Source organism: Pogoniulus pusillus, chromosome 1, assembly GCF_015220805.1.
Source record: "Pogoniulus pusillus isolate bPogPus1 chromosome 1, bPogPus1.pri, whole genome shotgun sequence".
Taxonomy (NCBI): domain Eukaryota; kingdom Metazoa; phylum Chordata; class Aves; order Piciformes; family Lybiidae; genus Pogoniulus; species Pogoniulus pusillus.
Genome location: NC_087264.1, coordinates 21,553,674 through 21,579,296, shown reverse-complemented (window position 1 = coordinate 21,579,296; position 25,623 = coordinate 21,553,674). Strand labels below are relative to the sequence as shown.

The following is a 25,623-nucleotide window of genomic DNA, read 5'->3' as shown; positions in this document are numbered from 1 at the left end:
ACATCCAGCCTACACCTCCCCTAACAGAACTTGAGACTGTGTCCCCTTGTTCTGTTGCTGGTTGTCTGGCAGAAGAGACCAACCCCACCTGGCTACAGCCTCCCTTCAGGTAGCTGTAGACAGCAATGATGTCTGCCCTGAGCCTCCTCTTCTGCAGGCTGCACACCCCCAGCTCCCTCAGCCTCTCCTCACAGGGCTGTGCTCCAGATCTCTCACCAGCTTCATCTCCATTCTCTGGACACGTTCCAGTACCTCAACATCTCTCCTGAATTAAGGAGCCCAGAATTGGACACAGTTGAACTTCTGTGACTTGAATACAATACCAACTTCATTACTGGGGATGAGATATGACAAGCAATAGATTTTATGACTCACAATTCTTTTAGGCCTTTTAAGAATGTTCCAGAACACTGATGAGTGAATATAGTTAGCCCCATTTTACCAGAAACAAAACAGATGGTACATGTAGGCCATGCAGCAAAACGACTCTTTTCAAGGGATCCAAGAGTCAGACTCACAGCCCTTGCAGATAAGCTCTGTGAATCTTGGTGGAGCAGCTGAAAGAGCTCCTGACTCCTCCAATGGAAATAATTTCTGGCAGAGGCACACTGTTTATGCAAATTGGAGAAGGAAAAAAAGGAGATGAGAGTGGCCAGTTTGTGTGTACATCAGCTGTCACAGCTTATCTAACCTGGCATCTTAGCAAAAACCCATCATCATCAATGATGTGAATCTTTCACTGCAGGTGTTAAATGCAATGGCCTCTGAAAGTGGCAGGGCTCAACGGACAGAGGGTTGAGCTACAAGTGAAAAAATACTATTACAGCTGGTCCAGCAAGATCAGGTGTATTTCATTCCCTGAATATTCACTTTAGGGTTCCACTTGTCTGAATTCAAACTGAAGGAAAGCAGATTCCAGCCCAAAATTTCATTGGAATCACATTTGTTGTAAGACAGAATCAGCAGATAGGCATCACTATTTGACAATACAGGTGGAGAAAGCACCAAGCCAGATTATGATCTAAAGCACTTTGTCCTTAAAATGTTACACTATCTTAGGTTTTGTTGTGCCTTCTTTTCCTAAGAGACATTCTAGTTTCAACACAGCATTGGCGGATGGGAAGGTTCCACCACTAACATTCACTAAGAACCAATTTATAGCATTCATTTGCAGTTCACAAATGTTGGTTCAAAAAGGCAGTGAAGGACTGAGACCAAGTAGTCTAATAATATCCTAAAATAAGTCTAGCTGTTATATTAATAGACATACTATACTGATGAAAGAAATTCATGTCCAGTCTATTATCTTGTCAGATAAAGGAAATTAAGTGCAGCAGAAAATTACACTGCCTGCATTCTGACAGCCATGTGCTTTTTTCTTCTCAAATGAATCATCCTTTCTACTTCCACACTTTAAGAATCAAGTGGCAAAATGAACCTAAATTCTAGGAATTACTACCTGAGAATAAGTATGTGCCTACTTTTCTTGTATTAGTTTTAAGACCGAATTAAGCTCTTTGTTAAAAAGGGGATTTATATTAAAAGAGATGAAGAATATCAAAGCAAATTAGAACCCAATATGCCAGCAGTTTAAAGGCACTCATCTAGTGGGGACTGAAATGAGGTTTGTGAAAAATTTAGCCACCAATAGATGGCATTAGCCCTTCATTAGCCATGGAAAGGTGTACTAAAAGCTAGGAAGCAGAGATTCACAAGCATCAGGCTTGAGTGCCAGACAGGGGCTGCTCTCGGTACAGCTAATAGGTCAGAATAACAAAGGCCATGTTCCACAGTCTGTAGAATCATAGATTTAGAATCAGAGTATCAAGCAGGTTGGAAGAGACCTCCAAGCTCATCCAGGCCAACCTAGCACCCAGCCCTAGACAAGCAACCAGACCATGATACTAAGTGCCCCAGCCAGGATTGGCTTCAACACCTCCAGGGACAGTGACTCCACCACCTCCCTGGGCAGCCCATTCCAATGCCAATCACTCTCTCCGACAACAACTTCCTCCTAACATCCAGCCTAGACCTCCTCTGACACAACTTGAGACTGTGTCCCCTCGTTCTGTTGCTGGTTGTCTGGCAGAAGAGACCAACCCCACCTGGCTGCAGCCTCCCTTCAAGGAGCTGTAGACAGCAATGAGGTCTGCCCTGAGCCTCCTCTTCTGCAGGCTGCACACCCCCAGCTCCCTCAGCCTCTCCTCACAGGGCTCTGCTCCAGGCCCCTCTCCAGCTTCATCATCCTTCTCTGGACACCTTCCAGTACCTCAACATCTCTCTTGGATTGAGAAGCCCAGAACTGGACACAGCACTCAAGGTGTAGCCTGAGCAGTGCTGAGCATAGGGACAGAAGAACCTCCCTTGTCCTGCTGGCCACACTGTTCCTGATCCAGGCCAGGATGCCATTGGCTCTCTTAGCCACCTGGGCACACTGCTGCCTCCTCTTCAGCTCCTCTCTACCAGTACCCCCAGGTCCCTCTCTGCCTGGCTGCTCTCCAGACACTCTGTCCCCAGACTGTAGTGCTGCTTGGGGTTGATGTGGTCAAAGTGTAGAACTCTGCACTTGGCCTTGTTCAGTCTCATCCCATTGGCCTCTGCCCACCCATCCAGCCTGTCAAGGTCCCTCTGCAGGGCTCTCCTACCCTCCAGCAGCTCTGCCCCTGCCCCTAGCTTGGTGTCATCTGCAAACCTACTGATTCTGGACTCAATCCCCTGGTCCAGACCATCAATAAAGATATTGAACAGAATCGGGCCCCGCACCGGGCCCTGGGGGACACCACTAGTGACAGCTGCCAACTGGATGTGGCACCATGCACCACCACTCTCCGGGCCTGGCCCTCCAACCACTTCTTGACCCATATCAGAGTGAACAGCGCAAACAGAGGCAGACTAGACCCAGGATTCTCATCATAGCTTGTGACAAGATGCATTTACACCAGGGTTTGGAGAAGGGAGCATGCTCTGCTCCCAAAGAACATTCAGCTGCTGATTAAGGACACCTTTCATATACCTAAAAGGACTGTGGAAAAAACCTTTCCTGTGTGGCAAGAGTTTGCTCATGGCTACTACTCCAACGTATTCACCACACAAACTCTTGTGAAATCAGGGTGCTTTTTCTTCCTTACCTCCAGAGAACACTTTGGTATTGCCACTGTTGAAAGCTAGGCAGAATATGTTAGAGTGATGCTCTCCCTTCAGCTGAACTGGTTTGACTCTTGAGTGGATGGCTTCTTCCATATGCCAAAGTAAGACCCGACGGTCATCCCCTCCTAGAATGAAGAAAATAAATGTTCATTATTGCCTGAGGCATGTGCAAATTGATGGCAGACAAGTTATTTTAACTCCCCAGTTATACATAAAAAGCTTTGCTGAAACTCTCATTAGCATAAAAAAACTGATACCTCACAAGAGTTTAGATCTATAGACAGGCATTTACATTAAAATGCCATGCAGTCAGGTATCCAGGTAATATTAATGCAAACAGGGGAATCATCATGAGAAGCTTGGATTAAACAGCTGCCATTCTGCCAACACACAGTGACAACATATAGCAACCTAGAGACTCAGAATTCTACTGGTATGTAAAAATCTGTGACAAGCTGTAGATGAATTACATGCCAAACTAACATATGCATGTTGGTAAAATGCTTCCACACCAATTCCTTGCTGCCACCATCACTAAAGTTCCCATCAGGAGAGCTTTCCCCATCCCCTCCACTGACAACTATCTCCTCTAGCAGTCTTTGCAAAGCCTCTCTAGCATAAATCATAGAATCAGTCAGGGTTGGAAGGGACCACAAGGATCATCTAGTCCAACCTCCCTGCCATGCCCAGGGACAACCTACCCTAGAGCAGGCTGCCCACAGCCTCAGCCAGCCTGCCCTTAAACACCTCCAGCCATGGGGCCTCAACCACCTCCCTGGGCAGCCCATTCCAGCCTCTCACACCCTCATGATGAACAAATTCCTCCTCACCTCCAGGCTGACTCTCCCCACCTCCAGCTTTGCTTCATTCCCCCAGTCCTGTCACTCCCTAAGAGCCTAAAAAGTCTCTCCCTAGCTTTTTTATAGGCCCCCTTCAGATACCGAAAGGCCACAGTGAGGTCACCTTGGAGCCTCCTCTTCTCCAGGCTACAGAACTGACATGTGGCCATAAAGAGATTATACCAAAACATTTACAAGTCTTCTGCATGCACAGTTACATTATGCTTCTAGATCTGTAAAGGTTAAGACATATGCTGTAAAGGTTAAGACAGATTTTTTTTTTGAGGTGAGCTCCTGGCAAAGGAAATAACCATGACAAAGAAGCTGTACTTTCTTTAGAATCATAGAATCAACCAGAGTGGAAGAGATCTCCAAGCTCATCCAGGCCAACCTAGCCAAGCAACCAGACCATGGCACTAAGTGCCCTATCCAGTCTTGTCTTGAGCAGCTCCAAGACGGCAACTCCACCACCTCCCTGGGCAGCCCATTCCAATGACAATCACTCTCTCTGGAAGAAGATGGCACTATTAACACAATCTATCATTCTTTTTTCTCTTAAGGAAATAAGCAGTTACAAATGCAATTCTGCTGATTTTCTGACAGATAAGAAGCACTAACCAAACAGAAGTTCCTTGGAAAACTTGCACGCACCAGTTCTGCACCACTCAGAGCCATCCTTGCCAAGCCAGGAAGTTAATTCCACAAGCCAACATGATCAAGCACTTAGGTAGCTCACTTCATAGAATCACAGAATCAACCAGTTTGGAAGGGACCTCAAAGATCATCCAGTCCAACCTAGCACCCAGCCCTAGCCAATCAACCAGACCATGGCACTAAGTGCCCCAGCCAGGCTTGGCTTCAACACCTCCAGGCACAGCGACTCCACCACCTCCCTGGGCAGCCCATTCCAATGCCAATCACTCTCTGACAACAACTTCCTCCTAACATCCAGCCTAGACCTCCTCTGACACAACTTGAGACTGTGTCCCCTTCTTCTGTTGCTGCTTGCCTGGCAGAAGAGACCAACTCCACCTGGCTACAGCCTCCCTTCAGGGAGTCATAGACAGCTTTACAGATTGCTGTACTACTTCCACTTGCTGCCAAGGTCCATTCCTCTGTACAGAGCTCTGTGCACAAACATACAAGTACCTCCTACTCTGTCTTGTAAACAGGCATAAACCAAATATTTTACTCTCTTCATGCTTCAATTGCATTGAACTTGCTTATTAGGAAGAGAAAAAAAAAAAAATCAAGATACTGTTGTACTGGATAGCACTCCCAATATCAATTTTGGATGCCTGTAAAAATCTAAATAAAGCTTCTTGAAGTCAGACTCAAGATATTATTGGTATTTGTCTTTAGTAATGAATTAAAAAGGGAATGACATCACAGGTCAAAAGTGCCACTAGATGCATCCCCATTTCAGTTAGAATATATTACTGTCTCTTCACATAATAAAAAGCATAAACTTCACACCTTCCAAGCTACTATCCAGAGAGGGAAAAGGCATAAAAAAGAGATAAAAGCAAACTGAAATGAATTGCTCTGCAGTCTACTTCAGGAAGAAGTAAATGCATTTACAGAATTCATGACTACAGCTAACCAGATTTCTTAAAACTTCTCACATTATCCAATGCTATTAGGAAGTTCTCCCTTGGAAGTGAGTTATGTCAACCATCCTTTAAGTTAGCAGTGTCTCATGCCTTTAAGTACAGCTGCATGTTATGCTTACCCACACTCTATGAAACTCTATGTTCCTCCTCCTGGTTTTGTACTTTACAGAACTAACAAGAATAACCCATGAAAAGTTTTGAGGTGCATTTGATAACTACTAAGACTAAGAGTCAAAGGCGATGGGTCCAGAAAAACCTCAGAGCAATGGTTAACTAAACCAATGGGAGCTTAAATTCCATTTGGGCTAGAAACCAGAGACATTGTGCCCTAGCCATTTCAGATGAACTAACAATAAGTAGACACATAAATACATAACAGCTGAAACACACAAAAAGTCACACTAAAATCACGAAGTGATTGTCACACTTCAAGTGGTTACTGTCCAAAGCTGCCATCAGTCAGGTATTCAGGTTTCCCAGGTAGTGATAACAATTTAAGCAACATTTAAGGGTGCTGAATGCCAACATTAGTTCTACCAGACTACATTTACTGTCTTTCAAGACGTTTGTAAAAGACATTTCAGGGCAAAACTACCGACATACTGTTGTTAACTGTTACCATAGTGAAGTGATTTGCAAAATCACTGCAGTAAGTCTACATATCCTCCTCCCATCTGATAGCACAGCCATCATGTCTCACTTCAACATCCAACTTGTTCATATTCACTACCCACCTAGTTCAGATACTAACAGAAGTACTGAAAATATCCAAAGATAACAAACATTACTGTAGTTTCCAGCACACAAAGTACAGCAGGAGCAGGATAAATTGCAACATGTGCAGAAAAGTCTTTGACAGTGTTAGGAGTTGCCACTACCTTCTTTTTTTACAGGCTACTCCACCTTTCCTCTCTCTCCAGCTTTGAAACTATTCTTCCTAGTGAACCCCAATGTTTCCCTCTTCACAGACACCTAGATCTCAAGAGACTTTGGTACAGAGACCCTCACTATTGAGCATCCAACACTACAAGCAGTCCGAGAACTGTGTTTGCTTTTGTAGCAGCACATTCCACAGTTTAGGCGATTAAAGTGCTCCCCACACACAATTCTTTCTCTTTTCCATGCATGTATTGTCTTCGAGAACTTCCTACATCCCTGTTTCATGCCTCAGTTTTATTCCTCTCATCACACTGAAACAGAAAAGTACAATAAATTATGTTAACTGGGTTGGAAATTTCCTTCTAACTCAAATTTACAGAATCATAAAGTGGTTTGGATTGGGAGACTTGAAATAGCTTAGCTCTAACCCCCCTGACATAGGCAGGGACATGTTCCTCTAGGTGAGGTTGCTTAAAGACCCATCCAATCTGGCCTTGAACACATCAAATGATCACTCTAATAGGCAATTTCTTCCTTATGTCTATGTATCCTGGTGGTCCTTTCCAACTATGGTGATTTATAGTGATCAGATGTTGTGCTAAGGGATTTGGTTTAGTCAAAGACTTGTCAGTGTGAAACTAATGACTGGACTTTAAGGTCTTTAAAGTATTTTCCAATCTAAGAAATCCTGCGATTCTGTCTACTCTCTGTCACTGCACTCCCTGATAAAGAGTCCCTCCCCATCTTCCTGTAGGCCCCCTTTAAATACTAAAAGGCTTCTCTAAGGTCTCCTTGGAGCCTTCTTTCCACTAGGCTGAGCAATTCCGACTCTCTTAGCCTTTATTCATGGAGGACTGTGCAGGACCTTGCACTGGGCCTTGTCAAACTCCATGAGGTTTTCACACTCCCATTGCTCAAGCCTCATAAGATACCTCTGGATAACAACTTTTCCCTCTAGGCTGTACCACAGAGTTTTGTATCATCCAACTTGCTAAGAGTACACTCAATCCCACTGCAAGTCACTGACAAAGATATCACACAGCACCAGTCCCAGTCTCAAGCTTTACCTAAAACCAATTATTGCTGACCTCCACTTGGACATTGAGCTGTTGACTGCAACTGTTTGAATGCAATCACCCAGTCAATTCCTTATCCACAGAGTAAGTCCATCCATCAAATCCATGTCTCTTCAATTTAGAGACAAGGATGTAACACAGGACAGCCTAACTTGCTACAATTCCAAGCAAATGACATCAATTACTCAGCTATTCCAGAAGTACTTCCGCCTTACAGCCAGCTCTACCAGAAAGAAAAAGCCTTACCAATGTGTCCAGTCACGGAGGAGGATTTGTGGCAGAAAGACATTTTACCAGGCTGTACATCTTCACACAAAAGAATAAGAAATGTTAAGTCACAGGCAAATATGCCCCCCAAAAAGGCTGTCTTGCATGACTGAAATGAGAGCCGCTAACCAGCAAATACAGCCTCCACTAACCTAAACACTCTTACAGTAAGAAGGAAGAAATGAGAAATGCAGTACCTGTAAGGACAGGCATACAAGGAGGTAGCAAAGAAAATGGGAATACAGGGGGCTTTTAAGCTCTACAGAAAGGAATCATGATTCCTAAGACAAAATGCATGCAACTTGTTTTACAAACCATACAATAGTTCAGGTTGGAAGAGACCTCAAAAGCTCATCCAGTTTCAACCCCCCCTGACATAGGCAGGGACACCTCCCACTAGAACAGGTTGCTCAAGGCCTCATCCAACCTGGCCCTGAACACCTCGAGGGAAGGAGCAGCCACAGTCTCCTGGGGCAACCTGTGCAGTGTCCCACCAACCACACTGTAAAGAACTTCTTAACATCATTTTGAGTCTCCCCTCTGCCAGTTTAAACCCATTATCCCTTGTCCTGTCATTACAAGACCTCGTTAACAGTCACTCCCCAGCCTTCCTGAAGCCCCTTTCAGAGCCTGCAAGGCCACTCCAAGGTCTCCTAGAAGCCTTCTCCTCTCCAGGCTGCAGAGCCCCAACTCTCTCAGCCTGTCCTCAGAGCAGAGCTGCTGCAGCCCTCTCAGCATCCTGGTGGTCTCCTCTGGACCAGCTCCAACAGTTCCATGTCCTTCTTGCGCTGGGGGCTCCAGAACTACACACAGGACTGTAGGTGGGGTCTGAGGAGAGCAGAGTAAAGGGGCAGAATCCCCTCCCATGCCCCGCTGGCAGTGCTTTTGTGTAACTTGAGTGACAACTGTGAGAATTACACGAAACTCCAGAACGATAGCATTCATTCTGTGCAGTTGATTGGTGAAAGCAGATTAATTCAGATGCTTTTGGTGGATTTACTGTGCACACACACCAATTCTATGACATGTGAAGTACAAGTCACTGAATGCTTCTCAAAAGCACTGGACCCACTGCACAAACTTGTAATCACTCCACTATGCACTCCCAAAACAAACAGCTATGTATGGCAAGGGATGGAGCATACACCAAAAGCAACAGATGTGCTACACATCTGGGAAGCTTGGAGATGCCTCAGCCACCAAAGTTCCACCTGTGTTTTTTAGAAATTGAAGCTGCACATGAAGTAGTGAATTTGTAATTCTTCAGTTCACTGTGTCAGAAGTAGTAAATTCAACAGCTAGGAAGTGGCAACAGCTTGATTTACATCTCATTCAGCCAATTCTGTTTAGGACTGCGTGACCAATGATTTGAAAAGTGAAAGTTTGTGTGACCCAGCTGAGAAACATACACTGAAAGCAATCACATTGTAAGAGATTTAATTAGTCAAGACCTTCAGTGCTCATGATGGGTCAAGCCTGCTTTTACATTCAGATGAAAGTGAGATGGGAAGAAAAAAGTCAGACCATAGATGTACTTGTGTAGAGAACAGTAGTCTTGTTTTGTTTTTGAAGTAGCACAGACAAACACAGCTAGAATATGCCTATTCCAGATAACTTGAGAGGTCCCAAATGACTCAGCATGGCATCACAGCATGTATTTCAGCACAAATAGCTCCCTGCCTCCACAGCTCCTGAATCAAAGCATGAAGTTTTGCCCTGCTTTTGGACTAGCTTTGCTCCAGAAGTTTCCTGATTTGATTACCTTCTAAAATAGGTAATCAGTAAATTCACATACAATTAAATTTGGAAGAAAGAGTCTACCTCCTAGTAACAGTAATCTGTTGTCCAGGGCTCTTCTTAGTCCTAAAATGATCTGAAGAGGGGCAAAGCATAGTCCTGACAAAAAGCAAATTTATTTTAAATGGTATTTACATAGCTCATGAAATGCACTTGAACCCTTGTCTGCTCACAGAAGCACTTCAAAATCATACCACTCAGGACTTAAAAACTGCAGTTCTGAAGTGCATTAACTTTGCTGGCTGACAAAGCTCATGAACACTGCCCTTTTACTCCAACACACGAGGGTTCAATCACTGAAGAACCCCCATGGCATTGGGCAACACTTATAAATCATAATGTAAAATATTAATGCAGCTTCATGAGTAGATATAAGCAATAAGATTCATCACAGGAAGAGGAGCCAGCCAGTATTTCGGTAAGTTAATCATTTAGTTGACCCCAGCCATGAGCAAAAGGCCAAGCTGTGTCAGAATTACTTCCAGTAGGTATCTGTCCAGTTTCTTCTCAAAAAAACACCACTGAGGTACACTTCACATCTTCTCTGGACAGCCTATTTCAGTGCTTCATTATCCTTGCCATTAGGAAGATTAGCCTAACATCTAACCCAGGGTGCAGTTCAAAGTTACTCCCCCTTGCCATGTGCTCCTCCTATTTTGCCTTCCTTTTAGTTCAGTGGTGATGCAGCCAGAGGGTGAGTAGCTTAAAGAAGCTGGCCTGACAGAGTATCACCTGTCAAACAAGCAATCTCTCCCTCCCTACTTCCCCTGTTCAGATGCTGCAGTCACAGAAGCTTATGAGTTCAAGCTTTAAAAGTGCCACATTACAAACAATGAAGATGCAAAATAAGTGAACGAACTACCAGATGAAAGCGAAGTATAAGATCAAACAGCGTCCCAAAATCTTTCTTCCTACAATTTCAGACCATTTCTTGATCTATTCCCAGTGGATAAAGAAGAGTAATTAAAAACATGTTACACAGCTTAAACCTCACACTTCTACTCAATTTTTCTATCTGTAGACTAAATGGACCTCTTCCTTCCAGTCTTTCATTTTTCTAGATCTGTAGTCATTCTTCACACCCTCTTGGAATTTGCTCTAGTTCAGCCATGTCTTTCTCAAAGTACAGTGGCCAAAACTGAACACTGCACTCCATTCAATGCCCCAACAGCATGAAATAAAGCAGAATCACCTCATGTTTTATCATGTCTCAAAGCACACATGTGGTGATGTACTGCTATCACATTGTGATCCTCTCCTACACAACTGTGGTCTGGTCTCCACAGTGTATTTGTAGCATTGATTAGTTTTATTCACATGCTGTACTTTGCACTTGTCCCTATCAAACCACATGACTTATTCCTTCTCCCCCCCACCTCAGTAAAGTCTCTTAATTAACTTTAAATTCAACTCCTATGACCTGAAATTACAGATGTTGCTCCTGGTATCCCATTTCAATTTCCCAGACATCATGTAGTAGCTAGACCTAAATATCCTGCCTCACACAAAACTCTGCTTGAGTCAAAGACACTAAGGTCAAGACTGAGCCTCTTTAAAGCATATTGATACACAAGCCCTCTTACTTCAGAAGTAGTATTCTACTGCCTTTGCTAAAGTCACCTCACTGCCCTGTTCTGGGCTCATGCTTCTTCAGATTTACATGGCAACTGGGTGGCAGACAAACTTACAGCACTCTCTTGCATCCCTACAAATCTACAGCCATAGAAGAGCTAATATTTCTTGTAGTATCTTGCAAGGGGGAAAGCAGCAGAAACAAAAAGAACATATGCAATGATTAAGCAAGCCTCAGATTACAGTGCTTCCCAGAAGTTATCTTGAAAGTACAGTTCAAAGTAGGGGGGGAAAAAATGGGAGGGTCTGATAAAGACACTCATGTTTGTAAGAGATAGCAGGCATGAGAAATGACAGTCAGATAAACAAATGGGAGAGAATCCACTAACCTTGAGGTTGGGAGGCAGAAAGCCTATTACATGATTAAGTAAAGTTGATTTTTAAGAAGTGAAATTGCAGAAGGCCATGCTTGGCATATCTAAGGGAAGAATTCAGTTGCACATCATTGCACAGTGAATTTCCATGCAGCAACAGTCATGTGTTTCCAAAACTGGTAACAGAAAAATATCACCACCTAGTACATAAAGTGTTGCAGACACATTTTGTCCTGTAAAACCTTTCAACTCCATCCAGCAGATAATTCAATGAATTTCAGCCCACTTAAAACACTTACTGTATGCTCAGCTTTCCTCTTCTCTTGTGTCTTTCTACAGATAGCTGTTTTCTGTCTGTCACATTTCACATTCTCCTAAGAATCCACCTGCCTCTTTCATTTTTCTCAAATTTAATTCTTGTTCTTATGTCTGTTTTTTTTTCAGATCTCTTGCCTCCAAAACATTACTGTGTCTTTCTTTCTACCCATCTCTAAAATGATGCTGTTGAGCTCCATACAGCTACGGCAAAAGCCTACAGATTGCCCCCCTGCCAAACTTGTTGACCTCAACTTGAAAACATGGTTAGGAAAAAAAATTAATAAAATATCTAATCTTCAGTACAAGATTTAAAGAAGATACAAAAAAAGTTCCAAACAGGCTTTCAAAACACCTGCAGAAGCTTGTCTATGCTGAGATTCCCTCCTAATTCCTAAGAGGAAAACAATCTGGAATCATAATATGAACTCAAACAGCTAGAAATGTTTACCGAAATAGTAAGCATTTGCCTTACAGACTTGCTTCTGAAAAAGGTGGGATGCATGCCCAAGAAAAGCATTCCAGCCCATTGTGACTGTTTGGGAATTACCCACCTCCCCACTCTTATGAAATCACCCAGATCAGACTCAGCCGAGCTGGAAGTTAAGATATGTGGCTATACTTACAGCTTAGCACAATACACAAGCAGATATTTACAATATACCACAAATACATACTTTTATCTTGTTTATTCCTGTGTATAGCTCTAATATAGAATCACAGAATCACAGAATCAACCAGGTTGGAAGAGACCTCCAAGATCATCCAGTCCAACCTAGCACCCAGCCCCAGCCAGTCAACCACACCATGGCACCAAATGCCTCATCCAGTCTTCTCTTGAAGACCCCCAGGGACGGTGCTTCCACCACCTCCCTGGGCAGCCCATCCCAATGCCAATCACTCTCTCTGTGAAGAACCTCTTCCCAACATCCAGCCCATACCTACCCTGGCACAACCCGAGACCGTGTCCCCCTGTTCCATTGCTGGCCGCCTGGGAGAAGAGGCCACCCCCCACCTGGCTACAATGTCCCTTCAGGTAGTTGTATCCTGTGCTGTTTAAGAGTAGCCCACGAGAGGCTAGCAGCTATTCAGCCCTAAGTACCCCAAGGCCAGCAAGTCTGAGATGTTCTGCATGTGCTCTATTCCAACAAAACCACAGCCCGCCCTTGTTTCTGGATTTTTAGTCAGGGACAAAAAGAACTGATGCTGGTTTATTTTCAAGACCTGATCTCAAGACGTAGCACATCTCCAGACATGATGTTCACAGTATCACAGTATCACCAAGGTTGGAAGAGACCTCACAGATCATCAAGTCCAACCCTTTACCACAGTGCCCAAAGCTAGACCATGGCACCAAGAAACACAACAGCCCTCCCAGAAATCAGAGTCCCCAGGAGGGGCTCCCAACTCCGTTCCACCTTCTTCCCATCCTTCTACCTTATCCTGGAGTATATCTTATGTGCAAGGTGAGTTTAGAGAATCGTCAAGGAGGGTCTAGAAAGCAGAAGGATTAATAACACAGCAGAAGTCCAGAGATAAAGTACGAACTCTGACAGAGACATGCACACACACTGTCTTACCTATGTTTTTGTTCTTGTTTTTATACATCTCAGCAAGCCTAAGAGTGAGGCAGACATCACCACTGTTTCCTTTTCACAGCCTATCATCTAATTTCTCTCACTAAAATACTCCAGTTAGCCTCAAACTAGCACACCCATGTTGATAGGAACAGCACTAATTTGGATGCAGACTAGCATTTAAACGGCTTTAATGTAGCCACTATGTAAGCACTTCAGCAGCTGTACTTAAAGCAGCTTTAACAAGGCCCAAGTTATTAAAAAGTCAATTATCTACAGCAGACTTCCCCAAGTTAAGAATACACATACTACTTAAGACTGAACAACCCAAAAGACTGCTTGCACTCTCCCTTTTCACACACTTCAGTATTCCTGTTAACGCTCTTAGCTGCTGTAAGCGCAGATGGAAGCATCTAACATCTCATCCTTACCTCAGCACACTGACTATTTTGAGGGAGGAAAGACCCACATGCCATCTATTCTAAGGCTTTATCTGCATTTGGAAGTCTTCTGAAGCAACTCTTCTAGAAAACTTCAGATTAAAGGTATTCTATACCCTTCCTTTATCTTTCATCTGAGCTCTCCTTGTTTCTTTTCCTGCTTTTGCTATTTCTCAGTTTCGAGATTAAGTCTGACCTTAAAAAAAAGGAGCGTTTCGAGTGTAATTTTAATGAAGCTTGAGCTGAAAATGGCATGAAACTTCACATAGCACCTGGAAAACTTTCAAGAACAGAACACCTGCCTGCTGTTGCTGTGTCACACAAAGCATTCTAGATGTGGGAGGGGCGGGGTAACCCCCAAACCATCACATATGGTCACAGATAATGTCAAACTTTATTAAAAACACTCATCATAATTAGAGTTCTTCATTTCCTCAGGACATCAGTAAAAGAATCATAGAATCAGTAAGAGTTGGAAGGGACCACAAGGATCATCTAATTCCAACCCTACCCTACAGCAGGCTGGCCAGAGCCCTATCCAGCCTGGCCTTAAACACCTCCAGGGACGGGGCCTCAACCACCTCCCTGGGAAACCCATTCCAGCCTCTCACCACTGTCATGCTCAACAACTTCCTCCTCATGTCCAGCCTGTATCTCCCCATCTCCAGCTTCACTGACTTCAGGTAGTCTGTCCTTAATTATTCCAGATTTGTGCACTGCTGACATATGTAACTTATGCACCCTCTTCCCACTCCCAATTTGAACTTTAAAAGGGTACAAGTCTACATACCCCTTTGAAATGTTCTGTAGCTTTATGAGAAGTAGGAAATTGAAAACTGACCATAGTTTGAGAGTCTTCCTTTTACCTAAGCTTTTTTAGATATCCACTTGATGGAAAGTCTGTCACCTTCCTCCCACTACCCTGGCTCAAGTAGTTTTAATTCTTAAAAGCCCCTCTAGCCCTCGATTTTTTATCCTTCTACCTACAGAATGCATGCCAATGTACATTAATGCTATGGGACAAGAACTGAAGTGTCTCCTGAGGCTTTCTTGAGAGTAAGAACAAAAAACATTGACCATGTTTCCATCACTTATTACAGAAAATTAACTACAAAAGCAATGATGGATGAATGTGAGCTCTCTATAGCAACTTTTAAGTAGAAATACATAGCTGTGCTTAGTGCCAGAGAAGGACCAGTACATCTGGCAGCTTCAGAATAGATGAACCAGTGCTCCCTTCTAAGGCACACGTATATACATATATCCATGCATGTACAAATATATATGTGCATTAACAAGATAAATGGATGTGTATCTGAAAAACCAGCATATACATATATATATAAAATAATCCCTGACAGCAACACAAAAGTCCTCCCCATGAATCCTCATTCTAGAAATCACTGGACTTAGGTGTTTAAGTTCCTTCAGGTAATAAATTGATGTGTATCAGCTTCTACTCCAATAGCTCCTTTTCTCCTGCTCTTGCTTAAAGGTAACCAAGCAGATATAATAACTTTTAATTGAATACCCGTGTTATTTCTGGAGCTGGTAGACACCTTTGTGTGACACAGCCTGCCACTGCCCAGATACTAAAGCAAGGCAGTAAGCAACTCACACAGCCATGCTGCCAACACGTTCCTCAGTAACCCCTGTCGCTATCTACAATACCCCAGAGGATGGCCAGCCAAAACCGAGACCTTCTTGCCCCTCCTCCACTCTGGCAAGTAGGCCATTACCCTTTTACAAGCAGAGAGACCACTCTCAACGAAGCTGCCACGGCCTTATGCCAAGCAGCTCTGCGATTCCCCCGAGGGCCATTGCTCCACATGACAAGGAACGGGCGCTCCCCGCTGCAGCCCGGCCCTGGGGAGAAGGAGCTACCGGCAGCCCTAGTCCGCGGGACGGCACAGGAAGGACAGCCGCTCCCTCCAGTCTGCTTCCTCCAAAGGCGTGGGGCATCTGGGACACCACGGCCCCCACCCAGAGCCTGCGATGGACACTACGCTCAGCGGCCTGCCTGTCCCCGGGACGGCAGGGCAGGAGCAGCCCTTTCGGGCTAGCAGCCCCCTCCCCGCCGCCCCGAGAGGCTCAACGCCCTCGCAGCGGGACGCCCCAGCTCGGTGGGAGAGATGCGCCGCAGCTCCTCCGGCCCCGACCCCTCGGGGCGTCGCGCCGTGCCCCGCCGCGGGCGGGATAGGCCCTCGATTCCCCGGCCTGTCGCTAAGAGCCGCCCGAGGAGAGCGCGGCCTGCAGCGCCCGGCCAGGCCCCGGCCTGAAGTTGCCTCCTTCCCCCACCGCCCCTCCGAGCCTGGAGGCGGGGAAGGAGGAAGAGGCACCTGCGCCAGGCGCTGCTGAGGTTAGGGGAGCCAGGCAACCGGCCGCCAAGCCCCGCATCCCTTTCCCGGCGTAGGGGGAAGGGGGCGAAAAGCTTTTCCCCGTCCTTAGTGTCGCAGCCGATGTCAAGCCCTTGCCTCCTTCCTACCTGACAGCATCCCGCCACCCCTATGGCTCCCTCATCCCCGGACAGGCAACAGGGGGGGACCTGAACCCAAAAATACATCATGGTCAAAATAATTACCCCCTCCCCAAACGCGCCCTGCAAGGGGAGGAAGGAGGAGGAACAAAACAAAACCCTACTCCCCTCCCTCATAAGATGGGGGAGGTGGTCCCAAAGTGACCAGCCTCTCAATTAAACCGCTCCGGTTCCCCGCCCGATACCGAGCGGGACTACAGTTAAACCCCTCGGCCAAACTCCGACCCACCGCCCGCCCCCGGCAGCGACCACTGCCCCCGCCCGTCCGCTACCGAGGCGGCCCGGGGCACGGCGCTGACAAATGTCACCCGGCGCCCCACAATGCACGCCGTGGGGGTGTTTCCCCTCCGCCGTCGTCCTCCCCCTCCCCCCCAGATAATAAAATCCTCTTTTAAGGGACAAAACACATGAGCCATCAAATAAAAGGGCACCTTCGGCGCCCTGGAAGCACTCTAGTAAAAACTTTATCCAGGACTCCCCCCCCCTTACCATCCTCCCCTTCTCCCAATAATAGTAGAATTTAAAACCTGTCAACCATTTTGGGTCTCTACGTGGGAAACACTGCCGGGCACCGGTGGGTTTAAGAAACGACTCTGAGCGCCGCGGCCGCGGCTCCCCTCCCCCTGGGCCGCGGGGGAGGCGGCCGAGGAGGAGGAGGAAGAAAATGCTTTCTGGGGAGGGGGTAGCGGGAGAGGGCGAGGGACGGAGAGCGTTCGCTTTACCTGAGACCAGCCACTGGCCTCCATTGTTGGAGAATTCAATGGCATTGACACAGCCGAAGTGGCCCAGGAGATCCTTCTTGTAGAGGTTCCTGCAGCCCCGCAGGCGTCTCCGCTGGAAGTCGTGGGTGAGCAGGGGGTCCCCCTCCAATCCCCGTTGGGACAGGAACCCCACCACAGACCGCATGCTGCCCCCCCGGCCGCCTCTCCTCTTCATGCTGCCGCCTGCGCCGTTCCCCGCCGCTCCTTCCCCCGCCGCCCCTTCCCCCGCCACCGCCTCCCCTCCCCCGCTTCCCCCCTTGTTATGGTTATGATGATTTTTCTTTAGCCAGCCATGGCAGAGAGGTGTTAGACACTCCGCCGCTTCCTGATCCCGCTGGCTCCTCCCCGCTCCCCTCAGCAGCTGATCCCTCAGCTGCAGCCCGCGCCTCCCGGCCCGGCTCTAACGTCGCTGCCGCTGCCGCCGCCGCCGCCGCCGCTGCCGCCGCTTTTTGACTCGCGCCTGTAACGGTGCGCGGGGGAGGATGGATGCGCTCCCCGCTGCCAGGCCACTTCCACTGTCTGCGGCGGACGTTTGCCGCCGCCGCCCGGTTGCCCTGCCTGAGGGGCTGCCCTGCCCGCCTGAGGGGCTTTGCCTCGGCACCGCGGCTGGCAACAGGTGTTGCCGCAGGGAGCGGGCGGCGTCCCTGATGGAGATGAGCGGGAAACTACCTCTCCAGAGGCACGGCCGCACCGCCGAGGGACGACCTCCGAAGTCCTGCCAGCAGCTCACTTTAGGGAAGGTGAGGGGGAAAAAAGTACCCCAGGTGCGAACGGTTTGCTCTGGGGCTTGCCCTGCGTAAATCTCGACTGATTGCTGCTCTCCAAAAGTTACAGCATCAGAGTCACGTCGGGATTGTTTTTCCTCTGAGATAGTTTTTACTGAGCTCTCTGAGTTTTGGGGTTTTTTGCTAGCTGTTTCTTGCTCCTACCCGAGCAACACTGAAAATAGGATGTTTTGCCCCTTCTCAAATGACTCAGTAGACCTCTCTGCAGCTGTTGGAAGTACAGACGGATTTTCTTCTTGTGTGTTAGTATCGACAAAACCTCTAAAGGCTTCTGACTAAAGGAGTGGAGATGATCTGTGTGGTCTTTCCGCTGCTTTACAACACCCTAACCTGTGTGTTCGAGGGGGGAAGATTACCTTTTGTCTTCCACAGGATCCTGCCCCTTCTCATGTGATAGGCTGGACTGGATAATCTTGGAAGTCTCTTCCGATCTGATTGATTCTACGGTTCTATGCCAAGACAAGGGGAGTGCCCATGAAAAAGTAACACTGGTGAAGCACAGCACGCAGCCCCTGTGCTGATGGCACTCCCTGCACACAAGGCGAGCCATTTCCTATCTGCAGCTGCCAACTTGCAGGCCTGTATTTCTCCACAGGTGAGCTGGTGCCAGGACCTAGGAAAGACACTTTTCAGAAGGGGAGGAATTAGCCTGACAGTCCTGGTTGTCTTGGTATGGAACTGCACCTGCTGAAAATTGGGAATCATAGAATCAACCAGGTTGGAAGAGACCTCCAAGATCTCTACACTTTAAAACAAACATTCAGACAAAAAAGCTCTTCCTGGCATTAACTGTGATATGGCAACGCCGCTGAGTGCTGTCAGACTGCTGACATGTTCCTGTGGCAGCTTTTCAGTAGAAGTGGAACTTTTTGTTAAGTACTTTAGGATTTCTCTTTGTTAAGTGAATAGAAAGAACGTGGAATCATACAAATTATGCCTTTTATGTGATAACACTGTTGCCTTAATTTAACATATAACACACTTCTAATTGGAGAAGAAAAGAGCACTTCTTACACTTCAGGATTTTTTAATCACTTTTTCTCCATGTGATAGCAGTATGTATAAAAATCAGATTTTAATTACAGGTATAATAACTGAGAGGAATATGCAGACACACTCTGCTACCTGTTTTCTGTTAGAATTCTAATTAAAAAGAAGAGTTAATCACTCCTGCATCTGAGCAATATGAAGGTTTTTTTTTTTTCCAGGTACAGCTGTTGCTAGCCAACTCTTGATTTATAATATGTCTGGCAAGCCTCAGTATACAAATGCAAAGCCCATCATGATTTGTGTTTATGATCTTTCCTTCAGACACAGGTGAATTGCGCTGGTATAAACCGTACTTCATAGCTCTTTTTACTTGCATGCCATGAAATGCTGTGCCATTACAATTAGAAACTGTTGCTCTCTTCTGAATCCCCAGCATAGCTAAGTGCCATGACAATTTTCTACCTGTAGACATTAAAATGACTCCATTGCTTTTTGTATGCCATTCTCTGTAATTTTCATACAGCTCACATCACAAAGTGATCTGAGAGCATTCCAGAAAAAAATGTGACAGAACCATGCAACTCTGCTCAGGACACATTTGAGGGCTGTGTCCAGTTCTGGGCCCCTCAATTCAAGAGAGATGTTGAGGTGCTGGAAGGTGTCCAGAGAAGGGAGACGAAGCTGGTGAGGGGCCTGGAGCAGAGCCCTGTGAGGAGAGGCTGAGGGGGCTGGGGGTGTGCAGCCTGCAGAAGAGGAGGCTCAGGGCAGACCTCATTGCTGTCTGCAGCTACCTGAAGGGAGGCTGTAGCCAGGTGGGGTTGGTCTCTTCTGCCAGGCAACCAGCAACAGAACAAGGGGACACAGTCTTGAGTTGTGCCAGGGGAGGTCTAGGCTGGATGTTAGGAGGAAGTTGTTGTCAGAGAGAGTGATTGGCATTGGAATGGGCTGCCTAGGGAGGTGGTGGAGTCACTGTGCCTGGAGGTGTTGAAGCCAAGCCTGGCTGGGGCACTTAGTGCCATGGTCTGGTTGCTTGTCTAGGGCTGGGTGCTAGGTTGGACTGGATGAGCTATAGGTCTCTTCCAACCTGCTTGATTCTATGATTCTTTTCAGTCTCCATTTCTTTATTTGATTTAATTTGAACATAAGGACATTATTATGGCCTATGCTGTTAACATTGCTGCTGTGTTAACAATGCCAGAGCGCTGTAATCTCTTCAAAACACATACATTGTTGGCCTTAGTTATGCTGAAGTAGCATCAGTGAAACATCTTTTTCTACTTTAACAGGAACCATCCTCAGCTTGAAATGGAATTGAGGTATGGTCAGTACTTAGTCAAAGAGATTGACTTCATCCCATTACACTTCTGTTGGACCTATTGGCATATGTGGTGCTGTACTGAGACCATTTGAATGTCTCAGACCAAACTGGAGTGAACCTGGCCAAGCTTGATAGGCAGAATAAGTCATGCCTGTTTGTACACACTTCTTGAGCATCTTAATTCTTTAAGATGTTTATAATCTTCTCCATGCTTCAAAAGCAGTATGTATCATAGAATCAGTCAGGGTTGGAAGGGACCACAAGGATCATCTAGCTCCAACCCCCCTGCCTCGGGCATAGGCACCCTACCCTAGAGCAGTCTGGCCAGAGACTCATCCAGCCTGGCCTTAAACACCTCCAGGGATGAGGCTTCCACCAGCTCCCTGGGCAACCCCTTCCAGGCTCTCACCACCCTCATGCTGAAGAACTTCTTCCTAACCTCCAGTCTGAATCTACCCATTTCCAGCTTTGCTCCATTCCCCCCAGTCCTAGCACTACCTGACAGCCTAATAATTCCCTCCCCATTTTTTTTGTATGCCCTCTTCAGATACTGGAAGGCCACAATAAGATCACCTGGGAGCCTTCTCCTTTCTTGACTGAACATCCCCAACTCCCTCAGTCCCTCAGAGCAGCTCCAGCACTCTGATCATCCTTGTGGCTCTTCTCTGGACACCTTCCAGCTCATCCATACTCCTCTTGCAATAGTGGCCCCAGAACCGGACGCAGTACTCCAGATGGGGTCTCAGCAGTGCAGAGCAGAGGGAGATTACTTCCCCTGACCTGCTGGCCACACTTGTAACAGTAAATGTAATAAAGCACAAAAAAGTTTTGATTGGAATTTCAAAAAGTGGGCACTAGAGGGGCAGAGTCGACTGGAAAGGTAATGGCAGATAATGAACAGGGTGGTGACTTTCTGTACATGCTCCTGGAAATGAAGATGATTAAATAACATCTGATGCAGTACAGAAGAGGGAACCCTGAGAATGCTTCCAACAGAGAAGCGATGTGTGAGAGTAATGATCTACGTGAACAATCCCAGGTTGTGGTTTCAGAGTTCCCAGTTCCAGGGTTGTGCACAGCTCACTCTCCCAGCACTGCTAAGTTGATCTGGATGTCAGAGTATGGCGAGGTGTCACATTGCTCTTGCATTAGCTTCTTCCTCTGCTACAGAGTTCTTGCCTCTGGAAGGACTGACAATACCTGATCTGGTTTCAATTTCTGCTGTTACTTATTGGACTTGCTTGTCTACTGTTCTGCTGAATTGATTTGACACACAGAAGCATCACAATGAGCGCTAAAATCAGCACAGGCAAATTAGGAGTGCCCAGCTGACAATGGAGTTGGGAGAGGAATCATAGAATCAGTCAGGGCTGGAAGGGACCACAAGGATCATCTACTTCCAACCCCCATGCCATGGGCAGGGACACCCTACCCTAGAGCAGGCTTGAACACCTCGAGGGACGGGGCCTCAACCACCTCTCTGGACAACCCATTCCAGCCTCTCACCACTCTCATGCTGAACAAATTCCTCCTCATGTCCAGTCTGAATCTTCTCACCTCTTGCTTTGCTCCATTCCCCCTAGTCTTGTCACTCCCTGATAGCATAAAAAGTCCTTCCCCAGCTCTTTTGTAGGCCCCCTTCAGATACTGGAAGGCCACAAGAAGGTGAAGGTCACCTTCTTAGCAGCCACAATTCTGTGAGGTCTTCTGAAACTGAACCCACTGGGATAAGTTAAGTAGAAAAGGAATCATGAAGTTCCTCTCTATTCCTACATAAGCAATAAGAGACTCATCATCAACATATTTCTTCATTAATTGCTGAGTATTAATACAGTTTGTCCTCATGGGATCAGCCTGGCAGCTGAGAGATTTTTCAGGTTCTTTGCAAAACCTGCAAACTCTGGCAGATCCCTGCAGTGAGTTATCAATGCTTCAACTGTTGGTTGTGGACATAGTGGAGCTTCAAAGAGCTAAACCAGAAGAAAAGTATGGGTTTTTTTGCAGTGGTAGCTTTCTACTTGTTTAATTCCTTGAATCCAATTGGTGCACCAGTGTTTGCAGTAGTGCAACAATCTCTGCAGGTAGTTTTACTGCCCAGGGAGCTGGTGGAGTCATCATCTCTGGAGGTGTTCAAGGACAGGCTGGATAAGGCACTTAGTGCCATGTCTAGTTGATTGGATAGGGCTGGGTGATAGGTTGCAGTGGATGATCTCAGAAGCCTCTTCCAACCTGATGGATTCTATGATAGGTAGAAGGGAGAAGCAGAATTTTCTTTCAACAGGAGCTAAACCTTCTGTCCACCTTGTTGCAGTGTGAAGCTCTACCTTTAAGATGTGGTTGATTGAAACTTATCTTATTTTTGACTTGTCCTACTGCCTCCCTGCTCAAACAAACCCTGCTTAAAATAACTTGTTTGAGTGTGTAGTCATGGGGTTACTGGCATTGACACAATGAAGATGAAGTACATTAGGAACTGAAACTTGAGTTTGTCTTCTTTCTGCAGCTAGGGATAGGGCCCCAAATAGTGTTATTAATGAGCTGGTGGAGACTACATGCAGCTCTGCTCATTGTCTGCTAGCAGCAGTTTAAGTCTTGACTGGAGCCTCTTTGGTCTGATATTGTGTGATCATTGATTTTTCCTTTGAAGACTGCATCATTTAGCCTAGTCTTCTGCCTGTTAAAGGATGAGCTAATGTGATTATAAACCCATGTTTTTCTGTGATCAGCAGAACAACTGAAGCCTGGCTTCCTATAGACTGGTCCTGATGTGGCACTGCTGTGTGTCTGTTAAACAGTAGCTGCATTTTTTTATCAGTGACAGCTTTATTAGGATTGGTTTCATCACTTTGGCTTTGCATTTCACAGATGTTACCTTTGTACACATTTAGATGGAATTGGGCAAAGCTTAAACATCCTTTTTTTTTTGGCCTAGGAAAAGGGTGGGTGGGGGGAAGAGGGACCCACAGACAGAAACACCAGGCAGTGCAATTGCATAAGCCTTCTTCCCTTAAGAAATGAGGCTTAAAATTATTCCTGTGACAGAGACTTCTGCAGAGATCAGGCTAAAGAGGCAAAGAAATACGAATCTTGCAGTTTACCCTGTAAAGGCTTCCTATTACTATCTGCAAGTAACCAGATAATAGATTTCTCATAAGTAAGGCTAAACCAGGAGTTGGTGTTTACTCACTTGGTTACCCTTTCCTCTTCAGCAGTGTCTCTGCTGGGCTTTGGGACCTTGTTGTTTTTTGTTTGTTTGTTTGTTTGTTTGTTTTGCCAAAATGCACTCATGAATCAGCTGCTGTCATTTCTTTTGAATTTAACATTTATACTGGAGTAAATGGCTAGGTTAGACAAGCCATTAAAGAGTTATGGTTTACAGGACTCTGCTTAAGTCAGTGATACCATCAAAAATAAGGACTTTATGTACAGTCAAGGACACAATCCTATTATTGCAGCAAAGCCAGACTTGGAGGTTCCATTATATAGCAAAGCCAGACTTTGGGGTTCCATTATATAGCAAAGCTAGACTTGGGGGGTTCATTACATAGCAAAGCCAGAGTTGAGGATCCCATTATTTTAGAAAATCCATTTTAGAAAGAATTTCTGGAAGCCTTGGTGACGTAGACAACTTGTTCTGGGCTCCTGAATTCAAGAGAGATGCTGAGGTACTGGAGGGTGTCCAGAGAAGGGCAGAAAGGCTGGTGAGGGGCCTGGAGCACAGCCCTGTGAGGAGAGGCTGAGGGAGCTGGGGGTGTGCAGCCTGCAGAAGAGGAGGCTCAGGGCAGAGCTCATTGCTGTCTACAACTACCTGAAGAGAGGCTGTAGCCAGCTGGAGTTGGTCTCTTCTGCCAGGCAAGCAGCAACAGAAAAAGGGGACACAGTCTCAAGCTGTGCCAGGAGAGGTCTAGGCTGGATGTTAGGAGGAAGTTGTTGTCAGAGAAAGTGATTGGCATTGGAATGGGCCCAGGGAGGTGGTGGAGTTGCCAGCCCTGGAGGTGTTGAAGCCAAGCCTGGCTGGGGCACTTAGTGCCATGGTCTGGTTGATTGTCTAGGGCTGGGTGTCAGGTTGGAGTGGATGAGCTTGGAGGTCTCTTCCAACCTGGTTGATTCTGTGATTGTATAGCAAAGCTAGACTTGGGGACTCCATTATATAGCATCCTCACTCTAAGACTTCCACTGTGTAATAAATGTATTGCATTGTTTTCATTTCTTCTGTAACTTTACACTTAAATTCCTATTACCTTAAAAACCAAAATAAACAATTTGTAAAAGGCAAACCTGGCAAACCTGGGTGGGTGCCAGAATAGGTCCAGCTATGAACAAACTGCAGATGTTCAGGTTTGGTCACTATTTTGAGCTCATCTGGAGCTCTGTTAGAGTTCTCTTGAGAATGCCTTGCCTACCCTGTAACAGGGCAGCTGGATCCAGTAGCCCAGCTACATTAGCTTCTTGGGTCTCCTTCCAGCAGGCCCTTGGGCCTCGATATAATTCTGCCAGGTGTCCAGATATTCAATTTTCCCCTTTAACTAGTTTACAGCTGAATCAGTTCCCTGATTTTATGACTCAGTAATTACAGAAATGCTGGTGCTGAAGCAGGGAGCAAGCAGTCCATCAGGCTGAGCAGGAAATGTGGACTACCTTTCCAAGGAGCTGTCCAGTTTTACCCTAGATTACAATGACCATCTAGATCAAAGCAGCATACACTGGGCTTCTCAAGGCAAGAGGGAGGAAGAAAAGGAGGCCTTGCACAACCTGTTCTTGTGGGAGGTGTCCCTGCCTATGGCAGGGGGTTGGAACTGGCTGATCCTTGAGGTCCTTTCCAACATAAACCATTCTATGATTCTATGACAACATGGCCACCTGGCTGTGTGAACTTGTTAGCCAGAGACCTACAGCTTTTTCTGCTAAGCATGCATGTGATGCGCTTTTCTTCTGAGCTTGAGTCATGGGATAAGCTTCAGAGCAGCACTGGCTCCTACTTAATGACCTCCTAAGCTGGATGTTAGGAGGAAGTTGTTGTCAGAGAGAGTGATTGGCATTGGAATGGGCTGCCCAGGGAGGTGGTGGAGTCGCTGTCCCTGGAGGTGTTGAAGCCAAGCCTGGCTGGGGCACTTAGTGCCATGGTCTGGTTGACTGGCTGGGTGCCAGGTGGACTGGATGAGGTTGGAGGTCTCTTCCAGCCACGTTGATTCTATGTTTTTAAGGCTTACCATACAGCAGCTGTAGCTCTTGGGTACAAAGCATTCATCTGTATGTTCAAAATACAGACACAAATCAATGGAAAACAGTTTGTCCTGATGTGACCCTACATTGTTGAGACTTGAAGTGACGATACCA

At 46.3% G+C, this 25,623-nt stretch overlaps 2 protein-coding genes across 8 annotated transcripts in view; one reads left to right on the top strand and one right to left on the bottom strand.

The window, feature by feature from the left end:
• The window catches only part of DCAF5 (DDB1 and CUL4 associated factor 5), a 98,431-nt gene extending 81,046 nt beyond the window's left edge, over positions 1-17,385 (bottom strand). The window contains exons 1-2 of one of the 5 annotated variants that reach the window (XM_064143562.1): positions 17,155-17,385; positions 3,129-3,272 (exon numbers count right to left, since the gene is read on the bottom strand). In XM_064143562.1, the coding sequence (XP_063999632.1) occupies positions 3,129-3,272; positions 17,155-17,368 (358 nt within the window). In that variant the 5' untranslated portion in view covers positions 17,369-17,385. Of the gene's footprint in view, positions 1-3,128; positions 3,273-16,381; positions 16,398-16,704; positions 16,724-16,959; positions 16,977-17,154 lie in introns of those variants that run through there. The other 4 variants (XM_064143590.1, XM_064143581.1, XM_064143571.1 and 1 more) reach the window with 4 other exon arrangements.
• Positions 16,820-25,623, top strand: part of EXD2 (exonuclease 3'-5' domain containing 2) — a 33,134-nt gene continuing 24,330 nt past the window's right edge. Inside the window, exons 1-2 of one of the 3 annotated variants that reach the window (XM_064143622.1) lie at positions 16,820-17,279; positions 17,480-17,933. The gene's annotated coding sequence lies outside the window, so the exon portion shown is untranslated. The other 2 variants (XM_064143624.1, XM_064143626.1) reach the window with 2 other exon arrangements.